At 39.6% G+C, this 20,909-nt stretch overlaps 2 protein-coding genes across 7 annotated transcripts in view; one reads left to right on the top strand and one right to left on the bottom strand.

The window, feature by feature from the left end:
• atp6v1e1b (ATPase H+ transporting V1 subunit E1b) overlaps positions 1 to 20,905 on the top strand; it is a 36,341-nt gene extending 15,436 nt beyond the window's left edge. The window contains exons 1-10 of one of the 2 annotated variants that reach the window (XM_026147596.1): positions 12,174 to 12,285; positions 12,412 to 12,473; positions 14,694 to 14,759; positions 15,944 to 16,053; positions 16,309 to 16,375; positions 16,481 to 16,570; positions 17,676 to 17,744; positions 17,948 to 18,042; positions 18,156 to 18,243; positions 20,192 to 20,905. In XM_026147596.1, coding sequence (XP_026003381.1) covers positions 12,441 to 12,473; positions 14,694 to 14,759; positions 15,944 to 16,053; positions 16,309 to 16,375; positions 16,481 to 16,570; positions 17,676 to 17,744; positions 17,948 to 18,042; positions 18,156 to 18,243; positions 20,192 to 20,254 — 681 coding nt within the window. In that variant the 5' untranslated portion in view covers positions 12,174 to 12,285; positions 12,412 to 12,440 and the 3' untranslated portion in view covers positions 20,255 to 20,905. Of the gene's footprint in view, positions 1 to 12,173; positions 12,286 to 12,411; positions 12,474 to 14,693; positions 14,760 to 15,943; positions 16,054 to 16,308; positions 16,376 to 16,480; positions 16,571 to 17,675; positions 17,745 to 17,947; positions 18,043 to 18,155; positions 18,244 to 20,191 lie in introns of those variants that run through there. The other variant, XM_026147595.1, reaches the window with a different exon arrangement.
• LOC113009344 (bcl-2-like protein 13) lies at positions 3,995 to 10,221 on the bottom strand. Of its 5 annotated transcripts, none has more exons than XR_003270158.1 (4): positions 8,991 to 10,221; positions 8,770 to 8,907; positions 6,987 to 7,068; positions 5,115 to 5,176 (listed from the first exon to the last, which is right to left on the bottom strand). XR_003270158.1 is itself a non-coding variant. In XM_026147592.1 (3 exons), the coding sequence occupies exons 2-3, from the start codon at positions 8,812 to 8,814 to the stop codon at positions 4,298 to 4,300; spliced, it is 924 nt and encodes a 307-aa protein (XP_026003377.1). In that variant the 5' UTR covers positions 8,815 to 8,907; positions 8,991 to 9,143; the 3' UTR covers positions 3,995 to 4,297. The 5 variants fall into 5 exon arrangements, 1 of the variants encoding a protein (XP_026003377.1); XR_003270160.1 differs by lacking the exon at positions 8,991 to 10,221 and adding an exon at positions 8,068 to 8,290 and having other exon boundaries at positions 8,770 to 8,816; XM_026147592.1 differs by lacking the exon at positions 6,987 to 7,068 and having other exon boundaries at positions 3,995 to 5,176; positions 8,991 to 9,143.
• Positions 20,906 to 20,909: the final 4 nt, after the last annotated feature.

Here is a 20,909-nt window from a genome sequence, read left to right as displayed (position 1 = left end):
AATACTTAAATAATTGTTCTTCTTTTACTCGTTACAGATTAATCTGTGTGCATTTTTAATGTTCCCTTTATATTGTGAATTCTTGTAGCTTCAGTAATCCTGAAAATTTGCAACAATTTAAATATTTATTCCACTACTCTCTGTTCTTTCTCAAATAGCTAAAAGCGCTCCACCACAATCTTTTCTGTTCTGTTCTACAGAACAAAATCACTCCACAGTGACAGTGTAAGCAACAGCTTACCTGTGTAAATGAAAGAAAGAAAAAATATTTATTATATACTAAACTGAACAAAGTGTTTCAGTTTTATGATGCAAACCTTTTTCTTAATGTGATACCAGTTTTGTAGATATTTTGCTCCCATTTTAGGATGTTCAGAAATCTTCTATCAGATCAAAATGTTTTATCATGTATTTATCGTTGTGCAATTGTAGTTAACGGTGGATGTTATTGTTGTGTTGCCTGTGTTTTTGGATGGAAGAGTGTGAAAGACATACAAAGGCAGGGAGAAGGAGATGGAGATTCGATTGTGAAGGTGTTGCAGTATGTTTTTAGGCAGAGCAGAGCTAGGCTGCAGCGGTATCTCTCCAAACAAAGAAGCACTTTCCTTCCCCTTCTCAATTCAATAGCTGCGTGCATGTCTGCACCAGTGTGGGAACGGCAGGTTAACCACAACACAGTCAGTACCATTGTTCTTCTTTATTTACTGGCACTCCATGAAAATCAAGAAGTGGTAAAGCCAGGCATGCATAATTATACTATTAGACTGAAAGCTGCTGTGACCGCAGAGTTGTAATTATTATCTATGCACTGCGATCATGTTTGTATAATGGGTGACACATTAGCAGAGAGACAAAGCTCGTTGTGATACTTTTAGTGTTTTAGTGTTAAAGTTTAAACAGGGTTCATGTTTTTTTTCTTTTTGTTTGTTTTTTGACAGGCACCTTTACCTTTTCGCTCATTATGGTTTAGATAAAACTCTTTAAGACTTAATATCATGTGGATTCTACATGGGTAAGCACAAAACATCACACTTCTATACTGACAGTCTGTCCTTTGAATTAATGTGGAATAAAATGTCATAAATAAACGTAAATATCTACTCCTCAAATGAAGCTGGTATTTGTGTCGTGGCTTATTTTCTAAAGGTCTGCATCGGTGCGAACAGGCCAGCAGATGGCAGAATAGAGCAGTAAATTAAATACATAAGGAGAACTGGAAAACTTCTAACTCTCTTTTTGTTTGTTGATCCAGCACTCAAGAGGTTTAATGTTTTAAACGTGATAGATATGCTCTTTGAGGGTCAAAAGATCAAAACTGGGATAAAATTATAAATATTATATTTTATTGCTGTACATACATACATACACTCTTTTCTGAGGTTTCTAGTATTTCTCAACCTTCTCGTGTTCCTCCTTCTTGTCATTCAGAACCGCTACATCTATCACTATCACAGACTGCAAAAGTCTTGAGGAGCCCCGCTTTTCTTTATAGTTCATTTCCATCTAACTTGTATTTTTTAAGTGGCCTTGAGTTCTTCAGGTTTTCTGAAAATCTTTGGACACTGGTTGTTTTCTCATTCATTCATTTTCCATTCAGTCCTTGTACGTGACTATTTTCAGACATTGTTTTTTGTTTGTTAAGCAACTTAACACTAACATATAACTCTAACTAAAGGGATGAACCAGCGGTATGTCTACACATAACAGACCACTTTGCAAAGAACAAATTTTAAATTGTACCTTTTAGACATTTTGTTAGAAACAGTTTGCCACAGAAACACAGAGACTATTTACATTTTTTTTTAGTTGAATCTATGAAAAAATTCCAATTATATCACTAACAAGGTGATTCTCAAGATATACTTGGTATATCTCAGCACGGTGTGCAGTTTCTCCTTAAAGCATTTGAGGTAACTGGACAAATGTAGGACAAAAAAAACCAAGTGGCAGGTATGTATATATATGTGTGTGTGTGTGTGTACGTGTGTGTGTGTGTGTGTGTGTGTGTGTACGTGTGTGTGTGTGTGTGTGTGTGTGTGTACACGTGTGTACGTGTGTACGTGTGTATACGTGTATACGTGTGTATACGTGTATGTATATACGTATGTATACGTGTATACGTGTATGTATACGTGTATACGTGTATGTATATACGTATGTATGTGTATATACATACAACTCGCATATAACTCTAAATCTACAGTAAACAAACTTTATGACTAAATTGTCACAATTCAAGAAGCCCGGGGAACTATTCCTGTGGACAACTTACAGAAATTACAAAAAAAATAGCACTCAAGATGTACTGAAGAATAAAAGTGGTCATGCCAAATATAGACTTTGAAGCTGGTTAACATTGTGCAAACTGTTAGAATTGCTGTATATCCTGTATTTCTATGTGTGCCTGCACATGTTTCAGTTAATTGTAAGCATCATATAAAGTAAATGTGTGGTGGCAAACTTTTCCCAGTGCTTTAGAGAATCAAAAACTGTTTAAAATACCTGAAGTGAACATGATGAAGTCTGTGAAGGTCCTCAGTCATCCAGGTTATGGTAGTATAAGGCCCTCGGAAAGAAAAGCGGCTGGACCAGAAGAGTCCAGACGCTTTTCAATACGGTGCATTACAGTGCATTACCTACACATTACTAGTTAGCATATTAGTAGGTAAAGCTTTAAAATAAATAATACGGAGTACAAAATGCAATATTTTCACACAAAATTATCAGAGTAACAGCTTGAAATTGTGATATTTAGATACAACGAATCTCTTTTCAAGTTCAAGTTCAACTTTATTGTCACTTCAACCATATACAGTTTAAAAATACACAGTGAGGTCGTATCCATGCTCTCATTCAGTGGTGTTGGGGATTGAAATATTAACAGTACTGTCATGGTCCTGGGTCGTGCGACCCAGTGTTTTGTGTTTAGTCTATTTTGATGTTTATTGTTTGTTTAGGTTCATTAAGTTATTCCAGCTCATTTGTAATTATATTACCCTTGTATTAAGCCTCCCTTGCCCTTCATGTGTTTATGTCTGTGTGTCTTGTGTTGTCAAGTTCATGCTGTCGCTTCTGTCATCTTCCCCTGTACTCCGTCTCCCTGGTTTGTGCGTCTACCTGTCATGAGTCATGTCTGCATGGTTATGTTTAGTTCATGTCATGTCTAATCTCCATGTTTCCTGTTTTACTTTGAAAGTCTGTATTCAATGTCAGTGTATTTAGTTTCACCTCTTCTGTCCTGTCGTCAGGTTCATGTGTGTCAGCTGTGCTCCCATGTGTGGCCACGTCCCCTGATCATCCCTCATGTGTATTTAGTCTCTGTGTTTCATTTAGTCTGTGTCGCGTCGTCTGTGTTCTCACCTCCATGTTTTCACGGTCAGTCCTTTCAGTGATCATCTTAGTCTCTGAGTTTTCTTAGTTTGTCACAGTATTAGTTTTCCCAGTTTAGTTATAGTCTAGTCACGCTATCCCTGCGTTGTTTATACACTTTGTCTTCAGCCATAATAAAGGCTCGCTTTCTGTTAAGTTCACTCCCGTCTACTCACTTGTGTACGCACCTGGGTCAATTACACACACCACTGCATGGTCTGTCTCTGCAGACCGTGACAAGTACTCTACATGGACTGTTCTGGTGGGGAGTACTGGTGGTGTGGGTGTGATCATAACCTGCCTTCAATATAGACATATGCCTGGACAGAGCGATACATGGCATGCAGGAACATGCAGAAACATAAGTAAAAGGGCTTTGACTGCAGGCTTTATAGATGTTGTGCAGAAAAACTTTTATGGCAAAAACGTTTGTGAGATGCTGATGCAGTTTTTGGGCTTTCAGTCCAATCGCTGCTGCCCTGTACTCTGAAACTTTCCATTTAGTGTGTAATGTTTATGATAATGTGCTTTTCAGTGTTGCTAAAACAATGACAGTACTATTTACAGAGGAAGTGGCATTTTGTCTAATATGGTGAAGTAATGACACACACGCACAAAGAAACCCTTCAAGTATGGGGAAGTTTAAAATTGCACTTAAAGTGATTTGTGTATTTCAGGTTACATTTTATTGGATACATTTCCTCAGAGATCAAACAGAAAAACAAAGGCCACAAGCTCTGCTGTGAGCTGAGGTAGCACAAAACGAATTAAAAAACATCAGATCAGTGTGTCTAATTAGCAAACAGCGTTAGAGAGTAAAATCCATTAATTGGATAGTGATGTGGTGGAATATTTAGTTTGGAATAGATTTAAAAACAAGAGAAAAAATGTGCTGAAAGGTGGTTTGGGGGATTCAGAGAGAGGTTTTCTACTTTCTGCAGTACATCACTGCACTATATGCCACCACTCCCACAACTGCTACTAATGCAGCGCCTCCATAAAGCAGCTCGGTGGAGCTCAGAGGTTTGGTCTTGGGAGCAGTTGGCCGTGGCTGCAGCTTCTCTGCAGGCTCCTTAACTGAATGTTTATCCACGTCTGTGAGGGGGATCTGTGAAAACTGTTGTTGCCCGACACTTGCTGCTGGAGGCTCCGGTGCAATTGGTGCTAGAATAGAAGGAGGGTGGAGGCCCTGAATGGAATACAGCTCCTCTACTTCAGATGTTGTGGTTGAAGGGACTGGGGTGGATGTTGTGGAGGGGGGGTCGAGCTTAACAATAGGCAGAGGAGGCAAGGCCATCGGGGGAACCACGTGCCTGAACTCTCCTGGCTCACGCTCCATATAAGGCTCCTCTGCTGACACCAGGAGCTCCTGAGTTTCTGGGGCCTGGAGGTCCTGCTCCTCTTCCCTGAGTGCCACCAGCTCCCTCTCCCCACCCAACACACTTAACATACTTGTTTGCATCTCCTCATCTTCTTCCTCCTCTTCCTCTGCTCGCTTCCCTTTCTTCTCTGCCTCCTCAAGCATCTCAGCCTCGTCCCGCTCCAGGTGGACCATGTCAGAGTTGGAGGAGTGGTTCTCCTCCCCTGTCAGAAGTGTCCCGTCACTGCTGTCGAGGCTCTTGGTGTCCTCGGGGTCTACATCGCCCATTGTGGACCAGGACTCTGCCAGCAGGCTCTCACTCTGCCAGCGTGCAGGAGTTTCTGCCTGAGTCAGCAGTGCAGCAGAAGCAGGGATGAGGGTCTCTCTGCCTCCTCCATCCCCCCTGGTGGGCTCGAGTGGGGCCTTTCCCTCCAGAATGAAGGCTGGCTGCAGAAGGGACAGAGAAGATCGCAGGTGGGACAAAGATTCAGGTAGACTCACCAAACTATCACACCAGGGTCAAAATTTTGTATAAACATGGAAAGAGGGATATTCTATATCTTTTATATTATTTATGGTATAACTTTGGGCCCCAAAGTACCAACTGAGAATCATTTAAACATAAAAGCCTGAGTATTGATGGTGACCATGTTCAACCCATTACACCCGCAGCGTACCCATCTTCTGATGGGTGCTTCCAGCAGGCTTAGATACCATGTTACAAGGTTCAAATGATCTCAAGCAGGTTTCTTGATGATTCAATCATAAGATCTCAATCCAATCGAGCACTGTTGGGAATGCGGTGGAACAGGAGATCCACATCATGGAGGTGTAGCCAACAAATCTGCAGCAACTGTGTGATGCTATCATGTTAATATGGAGCAGAATTGGTGAGGAGTGTTTACAGCACTTAGCTTGATCCGCACCACAAAGAATTAAGTTAGCTCTGAAAACAGGCTCCCACAAGGTGTACCTGATAAAGTGGATGGTGAGTATATGACGCATTGAAAATAAAACAGGACTTAAAATAAGTGCATTGAAATCCCATGTTAATCACTGATAGGGTCTCTTCTTCAGAAGTGTATTTACCTTAAAGTACATTTTGCTTAGGAAACCTTTGTGTTTTAATAAAACCGTAAATCCAGCACAACCCTTGTGTCTACAATATTTGTCTTAAGTGGTGGTAATTCCTACGTTTATTCAGCTTTACTTGTTCTGAATATGCCAAAAGTCATACTCAAGATCAAGACAGTAGTTTTTTCTTTTTGAGTTGTAAACAAGTCATGAAGGTGCTAATGTTAGACATAACTTTATTTTCTTTACTTCAAAGGACAAAAATACCTCCACTTCCAGGCCTGTGATGCAAAATGTTACCAAGAGGACTGTGCTGATTACATATTACCTCAGTTATTTTCAGATTAGCACCTCGTGTCTCAGCTTAAATCACAAAATTTGTGCTCACTGTTCTGGATGCCTTTATTTAGAATTTAGAATCACAATTCTTCCACTGTGTGCACCCTTAAAAGTCTGTGTGGTGGTGGTAGTACGATAAAGGACACCTACAGAGAGACTACAGTGCATGCTGCTACAGGCCAGAAAAGCACACACTGCTCCAAGTGGGTCCCACTTTTTGGAAAACACAGCCTCATGTCTTCACAAAGACATGTAGTTACTGATACTCTGCAGCACAGCCACAGAATCCCCTCATGGCTGCTACTGTTACAGATTTTACATGTCTGTGCTCTCATTGACATGAGTGAGGGTTGTGATTGGAAAAAGTTGCTCACTAGCTTGTCGTTATTGCAGCAGTCTGTGGCTATCTATAGCCTCGACCTGCATATCTTACTATGTTTAGACACTGTATACATCTCCATCTGTCACCCGAGAGTGGCAGCTCTTTTAGTGATTTCACATGGCATGAGAATAGGGCGAGAGTAGTGACACGAAATGGAAACGATTATGTCGCAGTCTACCTCTAAATTTAAAGGAAATGTTAATATATAATCATATGAAATCAGAATTTTGGAGAAAATATACATTTTTGATAATGGTTAGCACTGTTGTGTACGCATGCATTCAGCCCGAATGTGCCACATAGACTGAAGGTGACCCCCCTGTTCCCAGCTCAGCTTCGCCTGCACAGATTTGTCACCCTCATGCCAGTCCCAGAATAGATATTTTTAGCACGTCTGTGTGATGTTGTATCACATTTACAACATGTGGCCTGTCTGCGTGTCTCGCTGATTTCAGAACATACCTCTTAATGAGCCTCTAACAGTCGCTCTACACCTTGAATTTGTTATATTAGTTCTTAACACAGTATTACATGTTGCGGATCGCTGTAGAGAAAAACAAATAGAGGTAATTAGCGATGCAGAAGTTAAAATTTGATTCAGTTTTAGTAGAAAAGCTGAGGAATTTCCTTCAGTTGATATCTTTACAAAGGAGGCCTATCAAATGTCATGTTTATTATACCGTAATATGACTTCAATAAGGAAATTGTGTAGTGGTTCAGCTGAGTGTTGTTGTCTCATTGTGTTTCTCAGCCATTAGCTGGTAAAACGTATCTCCCACAGTACAAGAAATAAAATTATAAGATAAGATAAGTATCAATCCTGAGGGAAATTCTTACAGTCAATAACAATAGAACCAAGAGCAGAAACACGAACAGTGTGGAGTCACAGAGAGTAAAAACAACAACAAAAAAAACCCCTCAACTGCTAAAAAACAAGGTGCTGAAAAGAATAACATTATGAAAAATAAACATAAATACAAATATGATCATTAGTAATAAGGTTAACACAACTTGCAAATGCAAATAGTATTATTGTAGTAATAATCCTCCTATCTGGTAAAGAACATGTGTTTTATTTAAAGATTGCTTCACTGTTGCTGCTTTAAACGCACATACCTGCAGTTCAAAAACAAGACAGTTTCTTTTGTGTTGCCTCACAGAGGAAAGGCCTTTCCTGTCTGTTATGCAACAGCTTGTAACTTTTTTGTGCAATAAAACCTCTGACTGGGTAAAAACAATAGGAGCCTTTTAGGCAATGGACAAACTTTTTCATTTTAGAGGAGTACCCTCACTGCTGATGTATTTCTTGAGGCATTTATTAGGTTTTGGGGACTAAAATCCTTTATGTTGGGCTGGATTGTCTTTTTTGTTCTTGTGGACAGTCTGCTTTGTAGTAATAAACACCATAAAATGAATAAAATTGTAAGTTCATATATTACACACATTAGTTTTTATCATAACAAAAGCTACAGTGAGCTTTAAAAACATTAGAAGCCAACCAGTTTATTGTTAATAAAGTGTATTGGTATTGATATTGATATACCTTTATTAGTCCCACAAGGGGAAATTTCATAGCAAATATCTATTTGACTTGGCTCTCCTCTGGAAACAACACCTCTTCTTCGTTAGATGGGGTCAGAAGGAAGGTTGTGAAGGGCTCGTCGGAATGGCCTTTGTTCCTTCTTTTGGTCCAACTTGATAATCATTCAAGCTGGTGCCAGTGGCAAAGCTCACCATTCTTTTTTTATTAACCTTGCTGAGGCTGCCTAAACCAACAAAACACTGCAAAAGTTAGAGTCAGAACTAAAGAACAAAAAAGAATAATAAAAAGTTCAAAGAGTGAGCTTTCAACCCTTCAACTCCACCCCTTCCTTAGAGAGCAAACGCCATCCAGACGTCCTAGTTGCCATATTTCCTCACACAGACACTGTGGCTCTGCGGGCCTGTGCAGCCTTAAAGTTGACCACACAAAAATGTTAAGCCCTGCATGCACACAAACAGACAGCAAAGCTCATTTGTGTCCTTACTTGCTGCTGTGTGCTCCACCTTTCCTTACTGTCCTACCTGAGTAATTGGATTCCCATTGATCCTATCCTAGCTCTAACAGACTTGTGATAAAGCAAATGCTCAGGGAGATTTAAAGCACTCTTTCTGTACAATGCACAATGGGGGCAGAGTGATATTGCATATTCACAAAAGGTCAGCTTTCAATGTCAAAGTTGAAGAGTGAGCTGATAAGACACACCTCCTGTCCATTTCGCTGTCTTGTATTTGTCCTTCCTGCAATCATCCTTCTAACGCTCACAGCATTAAAAGACGCACTCGGCCCCCAAAATCAAATCACAGTCTTAATTCAGAGCACAGTACTCCTTCACGTTTGATCCTGTAGAGGAGTCCAAAATTTATTTTCTGCAAGTTTAAAAAAACAAGAGAGAGAGAGAGAGAGAGAGAAAGATCCAAGCATACCTGTGTCCTCTCGATGAGCTGCTAGATGAGAGATCAAAGTGTGATGTGCATTCAGACACAAATTCACAAATCAACAGATAGGCAGACATGCATGCTGGAGCTGGCACAGGAGTAACAAGGTAGGCAAGCTGTGCAAAAGTCTCTCTCTCCCCCTCCCTCCTTGTCTAGCTCTCTCTCTCTTTTTTCTCTCTCTCTCTGAGCCACCCTACTTCCCAAATCCATCACATAAGAGCTGGCTGGAGAGGAGTCAGCAGTGACTTCACTGTGAAGCAGGATAAATGTTGTAAGTCAGCTGACTCTGACTCTGAATTAATCAAGGTGTGAATCTTCGTGTTTGCGGTCTCTAAAGGTTGGCAGATGTTAGCGTGAGTAGCATTCGCTTAGGTCAACAGTCTGTGGACTTTTTATGTTCACTGTCCAAACAGCAGATTATCAGTCAGCTCACAGTGTGCACAGCAGGAGCACAGAATGGAAAATGCACGTCAGATGGGGAGAAGAGCCATTTTTAAACCAGAACTTTCCAACTTCTAGTTCCCCCTGCTGGCAAGACACTTCATAAAAGAAGGAGCAACTCCACCAACATGTTTTATTTATTTATCTGCCTTGCACTTATTCTTTTTAACTGTATATATGCCACTCTGCACTCTCAACTACCCTGTGGGGATAAATACAGTTATCTAAATCTGAAAACTATAGCTTTACATTTTAAAACGGAACTCAAGCTCTGTATTTATAATTATCTTGTTTCATCCTCTCATTTCTTCTGCTTTCTCTCTGCTGTTAAACATTTATACAAAGAAAGCAAAATACCACAATAAAGTCTTAATTTTATTCTACAGAGGTATGTTTGAGTTGGTTTGGAAATAGGATGTTAAAGTTGGAACTGCCAGGCAAGAAGAAAAGAGAATGCAGTGAAAGAGGAAACAAAGCGGGTTAGTATGGCACAGGAGAATGCCAACAAAGAAGACCACAATTAAAACCTGAGATGGTTTTCCAACAGTCTTGAAGGAGTTCCCAGAGATGCTGAGCACTTGGTAGCACTTTTGCCTTCCCTCTGAGGTCCATCTCACCCCAAACCATCTCAATTGGATTTAAGTCAGTTGACTGAGGAGACCAGGTCATCTGGTGCAGCACTCCATCACTCTCCTTCTTGGTCCAATAGCCCTTATGTCACAGAGTAGGAATTTGTATTTGCCTTTTATAATTGGTTTTATTCTGATTTTAGTGTTTATTTATGAGTGTAGTTTTTATTTGCATGATTTATTCTGTTTGTATTCCATGTTTTTATATGACATTGTTTTAATCCACTGTGGACTGGCTAGGCAAATTGGCTGATAGCGATCACTTGCTGAGGCATGGGTGTGTCCCGAGGTGGCCTATCAGCTGTTTAAAGGACCTATTAAAAGTGAGCTGGCTGACCACTAATGGAGAGAGGCCCCACATATGAAGAGGAATGCGTGAAGGCGAGTGTGGAAAAGAGGGACCAGCTGCCTGATCGTAGCGTGCGACGGCTCATTTGGAGATGGACCGGTTCCGACAGCAGGGCAGAGGTGTACCTCTGCCTGCATTTGTCAATAGTGTCTCCACTGCTGTTCACCAGGTGCAGTCGTGTTGGGAGAGGGTCGCCATGGCCATTAGCCAGGTCAGCTTCCGGGACGATGGTTCTGGCCAGTAAATGTTTACTTAAAGGGCGAATCCACGAGGGGAGCCGCGGTGGCATCGAGCGACAGTGTGTGAGCTGGGCTGGTATGTGACAAGCTAAGTGGAGGGACGAGACGGGGATAGGAGGCTTCTCCTTGTCTGCCTGGGACAAGGCTGGCGTGGTCCCCGCTTTGGAAGAGGAATTTTTGTCCTGCTCATGAACACATAAGGAACATTCATCCTGGGTTGTGGGTCAGTTGCATCGTGGGACTGGGTGGGATTTTAGATGCATGAAGAAAATTGTTGTCATATTAGGCAATTAGGCAGTTTCGTTGTAGCACTTGATGGTCTTTGGGACTGCACTTGGGGACAGATTCAGAGTTTTAGCAATTTTCCAAACTGACTGACCTTCAGTTCTTAAAGTAACAATGGACTGTCATTTTTCTTCCTTTTTTTTTTTTTTTTTTTTTTAAAGCTTAGAGTTCATATTATAGCAAGAATCAAATTTCAAATAATGCTGCCAGCTGTGTACCAACCTGACTTCTGTCCCAACCCCATTAAAAAGGTCAAGAAATTCCACAAATCAACCCTGACAAGGCACACCTGTGAAGTAAAAACTGTGACTACATCATGAATTCATTCAATTCATTCAATTCATTGAGAAAAGGCCAAGGGTTTGCAGCACTGGCAACAAAGCAAATGGTGGCTACTTAGAGGATTCTCAAATATAAAACATATTTAGAGTTACTTATCAATTTTTTTTTCTTTGCTACATTGTTCCATATATCTTGTTTTATATATTTGATGTCTTTGGTATGTGTCTACAGTTTAGAAAGTAGTAAAAATAAAGAAATGAGAAGGTTTGTCCAAACGTTTGACTGGTAGTGTATATTCGAAAACATAACTCCTATTTTGGAATATTGAAGATGCCATAGTGTGATATAGATACGAATAAAGCTAATATAAAGAATATATCATTATATGATTTGTGTTTTCTTACTTCCCCCAGGGAATATAAAGGTATTTACTTTCCTCATTTCAGCATAGACAAATACAGTTATAGTAATATTCAGTAATATTGTAGAAATAAACAACTCTAAATAACCTTTTCATATAATTTAAAACAGCTGTAGTAGCAGGCTAATAAAATAAAAAACAAAAACAACCAGAATACAGATAAGAACTTTATCCTGAGAAAATCCTAAGGGAAACTACTATTAACACAGTAAATGTAGTAAAACAACTACAAACAATATTATTATGAAATACATAAACATTATTATATGAATAAAATATAACAAATATAACATTTTAATTGTTACATCAACTCAACCTTAAACCTTTTTTTAAACTGTAGCAATAAAGATTTTTGTTAAGAGATAATGTACAGAAATAAATATATTTATATTTTCTAACTTAAAAACTGATAAGTTATAGTTACGTTTATACTTCACTGTGTCCGTGACACGTTGAAAACTGAGTAAACAGCCACTTTTTTCTTTATTCACTCGTCTCGCTCCTTCCTCGCACTTAACGACCTCTTCCGCCGGAAGTAAACATCACGTGACTCTGAAAATCAGCTGATCCTCCGTAGACATCTTTACGAGTCACGACTGCGGCGATTAATTCAAACCGTCTTCTCTGTTGTTCTCGGGTACATAAATGCCGCTTTAAAGCTTAAATGTTGGGATTAATTTCATTTTCTGAGTAATCGCGGTCTCTGTTTCCATTTAGCGGTTTTTATTATTCGTGATTTTTTAATTCTTACTTTCTCCGGCAGGCCCAGGCGGATCTTTGACAACTGCAGCCATGGCGCTGAGCGATGCCGACGTACAGAAGCAGGTAATGAACCGTTTTCACCTATATAAAGACACCATTTTAACGCTTGTTTTCGCTCGTTAACGAAGCAACTCGTTAGCCTGTTACAAACCTGAGAAATGCTTTCAGCCGCTGTAGGATTTACAGGAAGTCGGTGTGTCAAAGGAGAATGACATTGAGAGAGCTGCATAAGGGTTAGCACTGAATTAAACACAAACGGCACCTAGAGGACAATATTTGTTCTTTAAAGGGGTGCTTTTTTTTTTTTTTTTTTTTTTTTACATAAAATTGACACTTGGACCCAAAAACGCCGCTATTTCTGCAGCTGAGACTTAAGGATGTGATACTGAGGGTCATGCATCTCTGCATGATCACATGATGAACACATGCCAAGAAGGAGGAACTTGGAGTGAGTGAGCCACCGTGTTCTCACTGGAAATCTCCTCAAATATGGAAAATAAGTCTAATAAAAAGTTCCCACTGTACACTGCCATGACCAGGGATTTCTATATCAGTTGGCTGTTTGACACACATTAATAATATATTTAATTTTCAACAAATCTTAATATTAGCTACTTTTGCTGTTATTTAAATAGTTTTGAAACAGCAATTAAAGTGGCAATAAAGGGTTATGGGTTAATAAGTTTTTATATGTTATACTTTTATTTGGTGTCAGAAAATATGATAACACATTCTCAAAGGCCAATGTTTTCCCGTGTATCATGGGGTACCAAGTCATGAAGCAAAAGTGATAATTATGTGGCTCAGCGGTCATCATAGTACCATTTTGGATCTTATGGCAGGGAAACTCCCCTGTTCTTAATCCCATCGAGGATTGATTCCTAAAAGGCAGGAGGACGAGCGGAACTTTGAGCTCTGATAAGTCAAGAATGGCTCATTGTCAATCAGAGGAGGGTCAACACTGTAAATACTGACACCGTCCAATATGAAATGCTCATGAGTGTCCCTCGCTATATCTTAGAAATGTGTAAAACCATAAGTATAAAAGTTTAAGCACTAGATTGTATGAAACACAGAATTTGTGTGAAGCCATTGTGGAATTTCTAGTAGTGGGCCATCAGAGGGCGACTCTCCTGGCTGCCAAAACCCCCCAAAAAGATTCATGGTTGTATAGAAATCTGTGGGGAAACAGCTCCTATGTGACCTCAGTGGACACTTTCCTGATGACTTCGTGGGCTCAATTCCTAGTTTCGGGTTACATCGAATAATACATGAAGTTCATTATCTGAATTAATAGAGTTGCTGAACAGTGAGCCCGTGGTTTAAAATTATAGTTTTAATTTCCTCAGTGAGATCCATCCCTCGCTCATCACCTGTTTCTTTGCACAGTTGGTAAAATGACGATGTGCAACAAAATTCACAAACATTTTCACTGAAGCGATGGAAACCGCCCTGGCTTAATCTCATCTTTACCACCCCAGTAAAGATTTTAAGATGCCCTCTCTACCCTTAATGATGAATTTTTGATACCTCAGTACATATCTGTAAGGATGTGATTGGAAAACCATTAGAATAGTTTCTGGGTTTATCTAAGAGTAGCTGCATCACTAACTGCTGATGTACACCCAGTCATTTTGTTTGTAAGCAGGCCTGAAATAAGACAGAAACCGCTCAGGTCAGGAAAGGGAAACAAGAGGTATCCCTAATAGGATTCAAAGGAGGAAAGATATAAGAAATTGCTGACATTTTGCTTCATGTACACTGAAAAATAACAAAACTCACTGATATCCTGAAGTATTTGTTAGACGTTTTTTTTTTTTTGTTTTTTTTGTTTTTTTTTGAAGGTGTCTTTTTCCTATCTCAAACCAGAGATGACACACCTCACACAGTAAAATGTACTAATCTTTATGGGATATCTTGATGTTTACCAGACTAATGCTTTGCTATCGTTTTACCAAAAGTTTAATGATGAGTTTCATTTCCAGTGTATTGCATTAGAAAGGAAAGTCACAAGTTGCATTAGGTGCAAATCTTTTTTTTAATGTGAAATAAGCTAAGTATATTTGTCATGAGGGTCTTTGAAGGCTCTGAAAATATCTTCAGATCAACAAAGATCAGATCTAATGTTGTTTAAAGATTAACGTGTATTAGATTTTCCAAAAATCGGATTTGGAGCGAAGTGAAAATAAAAATCAAAGAAGCTGTTTCTATGGGATCTAAATTTTATGGGTTTTTTTATACAACACATGCTTGTTTTTAGTTATATTTTGTTCCCATCCACAGATTAAGCACATGATGGCCTTCATCGAGCAGGAGGCAAACGAGAAGGCGGAGGAAATTGATGCAAAGGTATGAAAACACATCACCACACAGTGCTGTGCACAGATATCAGGCTGGATAGATTTTATGTCTTTATTCGTGAGTCAAAGCTGAGGAAAGACAGGGAATTGGACTATGTGGACAGACATTAAAGGTCACCTGTAACTTTGTCTTCATGTAATTAATGAACTTAATGTTTAGAAGCATCAGGCCTCCTGGCCCCCATCAGACTGTGTGTCATTACATAGATTTATTTAATTGTTTTGTCTTAAGAGGAGAACAAAAAAGCAACAAACCAGCTAATATATGCAATCAATTATTTTTTAAAATTGCAACGTCCATCAGCGGACAGTGCACGTAGTGAAGGAGGACATGTAGAGGGTTGATGTGACAGAGGGTGGTGGAGAAGGGGGCGGATGATGGGAGAAGTCCAAAGTAGAAGAATATCCATCCATGTTCTGCTGCTTTCCAGATGCTCTCCTCAGCCACACTGTCTTCCAGCCCCCATTACTTGTGGTGTTGGTGTTGCCCCCCCCCCCCCCCCCCCAACCCTATCTGTAAGGGAGAACTGAGAGACCCATTGGAGGAAGCTCATTCCACAGTTTGTAACTACAAACTTCTATTTTCAGTCGCTACCAGAGCTCGTGACCATACAAGTCACCTGCATCATGTAGCTGAGGGTAGAAACGTGAACAGAAGGGGAAATCGGCATTGTCACAACAGTCATCTTTACTGTGACATTCTTCCAACTCCTCCAACGACCCAGAGTGGGTTCTCCAACTTTTTCCGGATGAGAGCTATGGCCCAGGCTAGGAGGTTCCTGCTGTAAACCACTTCAGGGCAAGCTGGAGGTCACCTCAGGGGTGATCAGTGCAGCCCTTGTAGACTCCAACACCAGTCAATCACCATTAGGTGGTGCTGATGCTGCATGCTTGCATTACAAGATGATATGGATTGCTCTCATTGTGTCACATATGATGGTCCACAAGTTCCAGCAGCCTCAGGCACTATTTTACAGCAAGGAAAGCTGATTATGAGAAGAGTTGTGTGTGTGTACATATAGTAACCTTCGTTGTTTAGTGAGGTTCCCAAAATATTTTCATGTTTCTCTTACATTATTAGAGAAAAATATTCTTTTTAAATGTCATTCTTTATGTGAAAAAGATTTCTGTTTGCCATGAATTCCTCTGAGCTACCTGTGTCTCTTCCTGCAGGCAGAAGAAGAGTTCAACATTGAGAAGGGCCGCCTGGTCCAGACCCAGAGGCTGAAGATAATGGAGTACTATGAGAAGAAAGAGAAGCAGATTGAGCAACAGAAGAAAATGTGAGTCGTGGCGAGACATCACAGGACACATCGTGCCTATCCCTTCTTTCCTTCCTCCTTTCAATCTGGCCTTTTTAAGAACAAAGAAACGGCTGTAATGTGACAGAGTTTCTGTAATTTTATTTAGCCACTTCACCCAACAGTACCTCCTCTGTGACCTGCCTCGAACAGTGCCAGGGTTAAGAAAAGAGCAAACACAGTCTCACTTTGGGATATAAGCAGGACCAATGTGTGTGTTATTTGTCTGCTTAACAGTCAGATGTCTAACCTGATGAACCAGGCTCGACTGAAGGTGCTGAAGGCCCGTGATGATATGATCTCGGTAAGTCTCTGTCATCAGTTTATATACATACGAAAGATGGGCTGGTTAAATATCACAGCTGAGAGTGCAAACAGAAGAGATCAGGTGTGTTTTTTGTACCCTCAGGAAATGCTGAATGAAGCTCGCCAGCGGCTCGCTAACATTGCAAAAGACCCGGCCAGGTATTCAACTCTTATGGATGGACTGATCTTACAGGTTGGTTTATACTCCGAGGCCTGCCCGCTAACATCCCTCTGACCAATGAAATTTACTCTGTAAAACAAGTTCCATCTGTACTAAAAGATTTCAGCTATTTTAGAGCAGCAGGATCCTCATTTGTGTCCCCAGAATGTGAGAGGGGGGCTGTGACCCTGCCATAATAACATCACTGCACTGTAAACACAAGGATACACACACTCTCAGCATAAAGTCCAAATATGTTTTACCTCTGGCGTGAAAAATAAAACTTTTAATGACATATTAAGTTGATTTCACCGAGTTTTCAGCTTTTTTTTTTTTTGTTTGTTGTTGTTGTTGTTGTTGTTGTTTTCGTTTGCTTAAATTCAATAATATCAGCAGTTATTAAATAAAAACGGGCCTAACACAGCTACTTAGTTACTGTATATCTCGTAGTTGCATCAGTTATTTTTGGACAGATTGCCTGCCACTGCAATGCATGTGGATCCTTTTAATTATTGTCCTTGTGACTTCAAATTTATGTAATGAGTCACTTCAGCTAATTTATCATAAAATAAATAGATAAATAAAAGACAATGATTTAGCATCTCCTCCTTCTGATTCCAGCAGTGCAGAAAGCTGGGATGATACCTGAAGAGGTGATCTTGTAGAGAAGACCAGCCAGACTTTATGATCATATTAATCTTGTCTGGCCAATCAGATAAGCTAATTATATTCTGTTTAGTAAATATGCGGTGGTATTTCACTAATACAATGGATGTGGATGCAATTAGGTTGTGTTCCTCTGGATAATCCCCTAAGAACACCGTCTCCAGTTTAATTTGTTCTGTAAAAACAGCCCAAACTTCTATAACCCTCCTGGAAATGCCCCTGCTCTTGTTAAATCCCATCTTTTAATTGTGAGGTACCACAAGACACAGGACTATTTATAAAGCATTCAGGTAGCCTCTAGGTATTAATAAACCAGTGTGGAAGCGCCTTAAATATACTTTCTGGAGGGCTTACATTGTGCTGATCCTAAACTTTATTGTATGATACAGAAAGGTTTTCATGATATAAAAATATTTGTCATTCTATGCAGATATTTAAAAACTAAAATAACATAATAACCGTCTCTCATCAGGGGTTTTACCAGCTGCTGGAGCCCAAAGTCACCATTCGCTGTCGTAAACAGGACATACCGCTGGTGCAGGTGAGTAAAACAGAAGGTGTCTCTTTACCCTTTTTACCCTGCAGTGCAGTATCACCTGCCCTGCTGTGGGCAGTGTGGGGAAAACCCAGTTTCAAAGTTATCATGTTTAATGATACGTGTTCAGTTACTGAAGGGAAATTTTGTGCTGATCCAGTTGTTTGTATCAGATGAAATCTCATCCCAAACTTCCTTGTACCCTTCAGGCATCCATCCAGAAGAACATTTCCATATATAAAGCAGCCGTGAAGAACAACATTGAGGTCCGCATTGACCAGGATAACTTCCTCTCCCCTGACGTGTAAGCAGAATCACATTTGAATGACAAACCAGTGATCACTAAGGGGAAGTTCTCTTGAAAACTTAGCCACCTCTTAATTTGAGATCAAAATGTCAAACTTTTTCTGCATGCAGGTCTGGAGGTATTGAGATCTATAATGGAGACGGGAAGATCAAGGTGTCCAACACTCTGGAGAGCAGACTGGACCTCATGGCTCAGCAGGTAGGAAATGCATATCTTATCATTTTATCTTTCTTGTTTCACACATTGTAAATGCACTAGTTTACTCTAACTGCACATTATTCTGTTTATATATAACAAACTTGCATTTTAAATCATCGTCACACTGGTGGCATGGTGTTAAATTCTTAAAATGTACGCAACAGAGAAAAAGTAAAACAGTATTCTTAACATGCATTTGAAAAAATGACTTTGTTTTAATACCAAACTTCATTTTTCAGTGCAATATTTTTTCTGTTTCTGTTTTAAACTTTAAAAAGATACACAATGCTTATGTTCGACGAAATTTGAGGCTTTTAATAAATAAACATTACCTACTTTGAGACATGTCACTATATTTACCAATATAAAGAGTATGAAGATAGTTACCATCTCGCTGTAGGCTAGTTTTTCATTTTGAAGTTAATATCAGTGTGTTTAAAAGAGGTGAGCAATATTTTGTTTTTTTTCTAAAAATTCAGTAAAACTACACTGTAGTCACAGAAAATGGTCTTGCACTTCATCCAGTAACATACTTCTTTTTACTCTGTTTTTATTTAGTGACTTTATGCTATTAACTGTAAATAAAACAGGAAAACAAGTTTTGTAGTGTTTCTTTTTCATTAGTATTGCACATTTACAGAGGTGGCAGAGAGCAGAGTTATGACAGATGGAATATTAAGTCAGTACAGTAGTGGGTGTTCAAGAATATTCCATATATTCTAACTTCGATTTTAGTAATTTGCTGAATCAGCTTGTTAGGTGACAGAAAAGTTGAGGATTGTGCAAAAGTCTTGAGCCACCCATTTTTCTTTATGTTTTGCTTTTAAGGAGCCACAGTTCTCCAGGCTTTCTGAAGTTCTGTCAAAGCTTTGCTTTGGACATTGGAAGCTTTTTCACTCATTTTCAGTCCTGCACCTGACAACGTTTTGTTTTTTTGTTAAGCCACTTAACAAGAATCTGTGAATCACACATAAGAAGGACACCTAACCCAAGGGAAGAACCAGTGTTGTCTGCATATAACAGATAAACTATATAGTCCCAAATAACAGTCTCAAGGTGCTTAATATTAAGAAAGAGAAACTGAGAAAAGGTTGAGTTATGCCAAATTACTCAAGAGCTGGACTGAAAATCCAGTGGCAACAGGTCTTATGGAGGTGAAGCCACATTTAAAATTTTTGGTTTAAATTGTATCGAATATGTCCGGAGGAGGTCGGGAGAGAAGTACAACAGAGTGTCTACTGCCGTCTGTAAAGCACAATGAAGGTTCTGTCAGTGGTGTTGGAGTTCTATTTAAAATTGATGCAATTATGAATGCAGAAAAGTAGAATCAGATTTTGATCCACCATCCAGTACCATCTGAAAGCATCTGACCGGCAACAGCTTCATTTTTCTACATGACAATGATCATAAACACACAGCAAAAACAAACCTGGATAGAGAAGCACACAGTGGAACATTTTCAGTCATGGATCAGACTCCAGAGTCCAGACCTCAACGTTATTAAAGCAGTGTGGGATCATCTTAACAGCCAACATCCAGAAAAGAGCTTTAAGTGTCCTTCAAGAGGCCTGGAGAACTGTTCCTGAAGACTTCTTTAAAGAGAGTTGAGGCTGTGAAGAAGAATAAAGCTTGTCACACTAAATACTGACTTTCAAGTTTGTTGTACAAACTCAGTTTTTACCTTATTTACTGTATTTCCACCTTTTTTTTTTTTTTTTTTTCTGGATCAATATAAAGAAATTAGGAGGGGCTCAAGATTTTTGCACAGTACTGTAGTTAGTTCTAGCTGTACTTTCTCAAATGTACGAGGAGTAAATTGAACGTCTTCTCATTTTAGATGTTTGGTCATTCAATAAAAATGTAAATGTCTCCTCTCGGGGTTTCGGTTTTATAAAGAAAGTTACTCTGAGATGATGGTTGTTGGCTTATCCTGTCACTCTGTTTGCAGATGATGCCTGAAATCCGAGTGGCTCTCTTTGGTGCCAACCCAAACCGCAAGTTTATGGACTGAGAACCTCTGCTGTACGAGAGAGAGAGAAACACTCCTTTTAATTTTTTATTTTGTCATATAAAAGACGTCATTCCTTTGTCTGTGAAATTTCTGACGCAAAAAAGATGTTGTTGTGTGATGTATTGCTGTATTTTTTTTTCTGTGCATTAAGGGACATGATAGATGCTGCAACTCAACATTACAGATGTGTACAGCTGTAAGCACTGGTTTGCTCTGCTGCTCCCATTCATGGGCCTCAGTTTACACTGATCAGTCAGGGAAGACGGGATCGAGTGACTGGCTGGATGTTAAACAAGTTGTCCTCTAACTGGATTAGTTTCATGACAAACATAGCATCTGTGTCACGGTTTTCCCAGTTTCATTACCCTCTGCACCACATTTTTGGTTGCATGGAGCATTGTGTTGATAATAGGTGTCTGCTCCAGCCAATCGCACATATATATACATATATAGGCTCGCGCACACACGCAAAAATGGAATCCGTAGAAACAAAACTGAAGGTTGGATATGATCTTAGAGTTAATTTATTCCTGTTACATCAACTGTACCTTCTCCTCCTGTCATGAATTAAAGGAGTGGCTGATATCATTCCAGAGGGTGCCCTGTATGTATATGAGGTTTCCAGATTAAATTATATGTATGTGTGTGGTGGTTG

This window comes from Astatotilapia calliptera, chromosome 17 (assembly GCF_900246225.1).
Source record: "Astatotilapia calliptera chromosome 17, fAstCal1.2, whole genome shotgun sequence".
NCBI lineage: Eukaryota > Metazoa > Chordata > Actinopteri > Cichliformes > Cichlidae > Astatotilapia > Astatotilapia calliptera.
Note: the sequence above shows the minus strand (reverse complement) of the source record. Positions and strands in the feature narration are given on the sequence as shown.